Below are 7,065 nucleotides of genomic sequence, written 5' to 3'. Positions count from 1 at the left end.
CCCTCAGCCTCCGACGCTCCAGGGAAAACAGCCCCAGCCTGTTCAGCCTCTCCCTGTAGCTCAGATCCTCCAACCCTGGCAACATCCAATCTGAACCCTTTCAAGTTTCACAACATCTTTCCAATAGGAAGGAGACCAGAATTGCACGCAATATTCCAACAGTGGCCTAACCAATGTCCTGTACAGCCGCAACATGATCTCCCAACGCCTGTACTCAATACTCTGACCAATAAAGGAAAGCATACCAAACGCCTTCTTCACGATCCTATCTACCTGTGACTCAACTTTTAAAGAGCTATGAACCTGCACTTCCAAGGTCTCTTTGTTCAGCAACACTCCCTAGGACCTTGCCATTAAGTGTATAAGTCCTGCTAAGATTTGCTTTCCCAAAATGCAGCACCTCCCATTTACCTGAATTAAACTCCATCTGCCACTTCTCAGCCCATTGACCCATCTGGTCAAGATCCTGTTGTAATCTGAGATAACCCTCTTCGCTGTCCACTACACCTCCAATTTTAATGTCATCTGCAAACTTACTAACTGTATCTCTTATGCTCGCATCCAAATCATTTATGTAAATGACAAAAAGTATAGGACCCAGCACCGATCCTTGTGGCACTCCACTGGTCACAGGCCTCCAGTCTGAAAAACAACCCTCCATCACCACCCTCTGTCTTCTACCTTTGAGCCAGTTCTGTATCCAAATGGCCAGGTCTCCATGTATTCCATGAGATCTAACCCTGCTAATCAGTCTCCCATGGGAAACCTTGTCGAAGGCCTTACTGAAGTACTGGAATCAAGTTACTCCATGGACTCCAAGTTTGCCAAGAAGTCCATGCTATTTGCAAATGCCTGAATCAATTCCCAGGAATGACAGCAACAGAGTCAGCTTATGACTGGCACAATTTCTGGTAGCAGTCAGAACAGAATTATTTGATTCACAGCAATTATAAGTACAAGTGTGGAAAATCTTCTTAAAATTTGCTTCAAGGCATTGAAATAATTTTCTAAAACATTTATAAGCACCCTGATGTCAGACTTTCAAGAGAATTAACTTCAAGCTTGTCTGTTGAAAGAAATTTAAACTAGCAAACCTTAAAGAACAACTTGCACTAATACAGTGGCTTTTAATTCGGGTACCCACCTATCATTCAACCTATTTCCTAGTCATGTTCAATAATTTGCCCTAAGTTCCATAGGCTTCTACCTTAGGTAACAATCTCTTATATGGGACTTTACCAAATGCCTTACCTAGACAGTGATGGGAATCTGGAACACAGTGTCTAGTAGGGTAGGAGCAGCGGGAAACTTCACTATCTTTGAAAAGGACGTGAATGAGCAGTTGAAATGTCATAACATTGGAGTCAGATGCATTGGTGTAGATGGATTGGTGCAGTCTCAATGGGCCGTAGGCCTCTTCTGTGCTGTATGACCCAATGACTCAATGTAACAGACGTCCTACCTGACAAGAATTGACACAGAGTAAGGAATCATTAGGAGTTATTAATGACAGAGTTATAAGTTTTCAGAACAGCATTAAGAGAGGGGAAGCAAGAAATAATTGGGAACAGAATTCTGGAACTGCAGGCAAGAGTGCAGGAAGAAGAAACAACAGCCAACGATAGCAAAGAGAATGGGAAAGCACATGTCAGTTTTGCAGTGGTACTATCTTTTCCTGAATCCAGGAATTGAACTAAGATGGACTTTGTCTTCATTTTTAAAATTTTTCTGCTTATCAATGTCTTTCATTATGAATATAGGCACTGTAGTATGATGACTTAAACATTTTTCTTTTTTTTGTAAGAAGTGCAAGTGATAATAAATGACTATTCTTTTTAGCACTGCTGCCTGTCTGTGTGGAGTTTGCACATTCTCCCCGTATCTGCGTGGGTTTCCTCCGGGTGCTCCGGTTTCCTCCCACAGTCCAAAAATGTGCAGGTCAGGTGAATTGGCCATGTTAGTGTTAGGTGAAGGGGTAAACGTAGGGGAATGGGTCTGGGTGGGTTGCTCTTCGGAGGGTCGGTGTGGACTTGTTGGGCCAAAGGGCCTGTTTCCACATTGTAAGTAATCTAATCCAACCATGATGAAATGCAAAAATAAAGGTAGTCTTGTACTTGCAGCAGGTTGAGCATCAATGCCCCATTATGTAAGAATTTTTAAATTTAAATTATAATTTACCATCTTCAAGACAAAAGTCTGCCACACACCAAAATCTTGTGGCACCCAATTGACATTGTTTAAAGATGACTTGCACTAGTAAGCTTTGTGCAGTGGAGGCAGTCGAAATCAGCAGTTTTGTGTTTCATTCTGTACAAGAGTAGGAAGCAGGAGAATGCAGCTCACATGGAGACTCAGGACCAGCAAGTATAAGTCTGTGAAGGGGAAAGGAATATGGATACAGATTGGAGTGTGGAGCAGTGCAAGAGAGATGCAAGATAGAACAGAAGATGTGGTCGGGGGCCTGGAGGAGTGACATGGGAACAGCTGTCCTGGATATAGTGGGAAGTGCACTGTGAGCAGACAAGATAAAGAAAAAGCTGTAGCCTAAGGACAGTGTCAGTACTATCTACATTTGCGAATCTCTAGGTGTCAGCTGAGTCCACCTAACACATTTCAATTACTCCGACAGACAGCATTTGCGGATAATCTCCTTTACAGTATGCAGAAGGGAGGCCAATGAGATTGCAAGATTAGTCATAATACACAGGATGGAAAGTACAACACTGGACACTAATATGAGCATTGAATAAAAGTGAATGCAATGTCATTTCTTCCACAATAATGCCCCTACATCCTCTGTAACCATTGATGTATGCCAATCACAAGGTGCACCTGTACACTTAACAGTTAACTATTATAGCTAAATTCTGTATCTTACAAGCTTATTCTCCACAATCACCTGATGAAGGAGCAGTGCTCCGAAAGCTAGTGCTTCCAAATAAACCTGTTGGACTATAACCTGGTGTTGTGTGATTTCTAACTTACACACACACTTAAGTGTGATGGGGTATGTGTGAGAAGATGCATGTGTGGGTATGAGTGCGGGGGGATGTATGTGTGTGCATAGGAGAGAGAACTTGTGTATGACGGACAGTCTGCGTGGGCATGTGAGTGTGTGTGTGTATGTGTATCACGCAGTAGGGTCACCTGTAGTGTGACATGAACCCAAGGTCTCGGTTGAGGCCATTCCCACGGAATAAACAACAACACAGAGTGGCCGAGCAGAGGCTGATAGCAAAGTTCGGTACCCATGGGAATGGCCTAAACCGAGACCTTGGGTTCATTTCACACTCCAGGTGACCCCACTGCATGATACACTCTCTCTCACATACTCACGTGCACACTCAATCTGTTGCTCCTACATGTGCACACATTTGAGGTGAATTTGTTTCTGCAGAATTATATTTTATTTTGCTCAAAAACTGCATGAATCGGTGTAAAACTGAAAAACTATACAGAGGGTTTGTCAGTCTGATATAGAATTGGGACACCGACAGACTTCACACCTATTGTTGAAAAAGCTGAGTTATCTTGAGAATGTAATTGAAAAGAAGTTCTGGGATTTACATCTCAAAGAACAGAAACCAGCATATCACAATATAAAAGGTGGAAGTTTTAATCTAAGATCGTTTACTGTATCATATCTCCATGACACTCGGCTCCTTTGGCTATAAACTATGTGAGCATCATCTTAACCTCCACAACCACCTGATGAAGGAGCAGCACTCCAAAAACTAGCGCTTCCAAATAAACCTGTTGGACAATAATCTGGTGTTGTGTGATTTTTAACTATTTAACTAAGCTAGTCTCAACAAATAACAATCATGCAGGTATGAATCAAATGATGCCAATATAATGTGAAATATTTACAAGATTCATTTTATTTGTAGGAAACAGTTATGCCACCGGTGTGCTTGCAAGAATTATGTTAATGTCAATGTGGTTTGGGCAGGAATATTGTGGCCTGAGGTAGAACCTCCACGTTTGAAAGACAGGGTCTTTGATTGCACACCCATGACAGGAGCATTGTCAGCTGACAGTGGATTTCACCATTGGAAACCTTTTATCACCATGGAATTATAGATGTCTCGCACGCATGCCTTTAACACTTTAAATTTTAACTATAATCATGTGGGAAATTGGGGAAGGGAGTGAGAGGGAGGGGGAACCACTCCAGTTCTGCTGTGGAGAACGGCATGCCACTGACAAAATTCCACACATTTGATGACTGAAAGTAACCCAAGGCTGCAGAAATGTAACAGAACATGAAAGTAACTTGAAAATAAAATATACCACAACTTATATCCATGCTTACCACTAAAGGCTTTTCAACTATTGATTGCTGAAATACTAAAAATACTTATCGTAATTAAAGATGTCAAGATCTTGAAACCAACATCCCACTTGTTAATTAAGAGAGAAACAGCTACAGGATCCAAATCTGAAGTGTAAAACCTTCCTGTTGCTCCCACAGCTGACTGAGTGCCTGCTATCTGATTTGGAATTTTCTGTTTTAGATAAATGCATGTCTTGTCCTGATTCCAAAGCCCCACAACCTCTCACACGGAGGAAATTGGCCCTAGACAACACAATAAAGTCTTCTAGTTTGACAAATTAGTCACTCAAATGACATAAAAGTGTGGCTTTAAAAGACTTATTATATATTGCACTTTGTATGACCATCAGACATCACAAAGTGCCTTTAACTGTTGTCACTATCGTAATGTAGGAGACCTTTAAACATATGAAACACTTCTAAAAATAGTTTACATACTCTGCCTACCCCCTAAGCTTTGGAGACTACCCAAATTAACTAACTGGAAGAAGTACTAGAATACACTATAACTCAGTGTTAAAAATAGCATTTCTGAAGTTTAAAAATCAGTGGGATGGATGGTTAGAGGCATTTTGCACAATCCAGCTTCAAAGGAAAAGGAGTAGGGAAAGTACAACTGATGTTCGCGGTTAGTATAATTACGGTATTTAAAGAGTCAGAGCTTGAAAGACTAATACAAAACCACCTGATAAACCAGTTGCAGTGATTATAACAAGGTCAGTCAGGTGGACCTCAGTGAATAGAGTTCTGAGGAAGGGTCACTCAACCCAAAACATTAACGCTGATGTCTCTCCATGGATGCTGCCAGATCTGCTGAGCTTTTCCAGCAACATCTGTTTTTGTCTCATAGAATATGAGTTCACTAATTGTGGCTGTTAACCTGGTCCAATTAGGGAGCCCTGGCTGACAGATACAAACAGGGGTCTCAGAGGTTCTGTTCACCCTGAGAGCTGGCTCTGGTCTAACTTCCACAATAAACGAAAAGTGAAATGGTGGTCAGATGCCAATCTCTGTGGATTTATTTCACTGGTCATCCACCTGGAGCATGAACTCTAGTTCTTTCACGTATGCTGCCCTGACACTTAATTCTGGGTCCCAGCTTCCACAGTATGTTCTTAAAAGAAAAATACTTTTGGAGAGCCTTCGCTTCAGTACAAAACTGTAGAGTGTTCTTCATTTTTTCCCCACGCTAACGCCCTCAGACCTTTTTCTTCTTTTGCTCCAGTCAAAATCCATAGGCCCATTTTCTGGAGCGATTCTCCCGAACGAGAGTTGAAAGACCTCTCAAAGAAATCGCAGGTTTACCTGAAGACAGTAAGAGAATGGTGCGCCTCCGGCTGGCGTACGGGGAGCAGTGCACCTGCACTACCCATTGTACAGGACGCGAGAAACTACCAGCAACGTGGGCGCCTGGGATCCTTCATCCCAACCTACCTCAACAAAGTAAAATCCAAGCCAAGAAACGCTGAACAGAAAACATAGACATGTTTGAAACCCCTGTTAATTCCCCACCACCGCCAGTCCCACACAAGGAATTTGCCCTGGCATACAATTTCAATTACCACTTTTCAAACAAAAAAATGTAGCTATCCCAGGGCTAATGCAAAACGCCACTTATGGTTCATAGTAATAGAAGTTGTTACGGTCCTCCCCTACCTCGATGGGGCTTGAAGGCGCCTCTTCTCCACTCACTCGAAGCTACGAACTCCAGGTAAGCTGCCCAAACTCCAAGCCCCACAATCACTACAAACATCAGCACGTTGAAATGTTTCCGAATCTTCTTGACAGGAAAGAGGAACATAATCCTGTGCATACTCGATATTAAATAAATAATCTGTATAAATTAATCACGCTCTCCCTGCTGCCTTTGTTCCCTTACTGTACGGGCGGCAGAGGCGCTGCTTGGCTCAACCCCTAGCTCCAACTCATTGTAACAAAGTGACGGTCCGCATGGGGAGAGAGAGGGAGGGACAGACACAGCAGCTCCCCCCACCCCCTCCTTCCCCACTCAGACTTCCTGCACCTCTCCCTGCCGCCTCTGCATCCACACGGTGCAATATTTCCTTTCGAAAGGCAGGGGTTTTCAGAGACAGTATTCTCGAATCTCAAACACCACCCTCTATTAGACCGACGTCCTTCACTTCTTCCCTCAGCCTGAAGGGGGATGGGGGTATTAAAAAGCACTGCCTTCAATGTACAGCGCCAACATTTAAAAAGGTAATGCTCAATGATCCGGCTTAAAGCACTTTTAATTAACATCGAGCCAATCTGTTCAGAGAAAATCACCCGTTTACCACACTAACTCTCCCAAATTCACACCCCAGACGTTTTGACTGTTTTCTTGTTGTTTCAAACAACTATCATTATTTATCAATACTAATATATTAGTTGCAATAAACCTCGAAATTGAAAGTAATTGTTACGTTGATCTATTTCCTTGTCAGTGTTTTTTTAATGATCCATCATTCTGACATAATTGGAGTTGTATTACCCCCCCCCCCCTACTTTATACCAAATAACTCCGACATAATTTCCGTGATTCAAATATTCACAGTGGTCTGGGGTATCCAATATAAAAAGTGTGCAACATTGTATTTGTATCTACATATCAGGAATCCTGAGTTAATATAAATACCATAAAATTACAAAGTTATGATTAGTTACGATCCTGTGTTGGCTGCGGGGATGTTGAGGATGTCTCCTCCATCCATTCAAAAGCGACAACGTTC

At 42.3% G+C, this 7,065-nt stretch overlaps 1 protein-coding gene across 1 annotated transcript in view; it reads right to left on the bottom strand.

Moving 5' to 3' along the window:
• Nucleotides 1–6,437, bottom strand: part of LOC122559428 (beta-1,4-N-acetylgalactosaminyltransferase 3-like) — a 211,485-nt gene extending 205,048 nt beyond the window's left edge. The window contains exon 1 of the mRNA XM_043708875.1: nt 5,993–6,437. Coding sequence (XP_043564810.1) covers nt 5,993–6,149 — 157 coding nt within the window. The 5' untranslated portion in view covers nt 6,150–6,437. The remainder of the gene's footprint in view (nt 1–5,992) is intronic.
• Between the last annotated feature and the right edge of the window lie 628 nt (nt 6,438–7,065).

Source organism: Chiloscyllium plagiosum, chromosome 19, assembly GCF_004010195.1.
Source record: "Chiloscyllium plagiosum isolate BGI_BamShark_2017 chromosome 19, ASM401019v2, whole genome shotgun sequence".
Taxonomy (NCBI): Eukaryota; Metazoa; Chordata; class Chondrichthyes; order Orectolobiformes; family Hemiscylliidae; genus Chiloscyllium; species Chiloscyllium plagiosum.
This window is presented reverse-complemented; position numbering and strand designations above follow the sequence as displayed.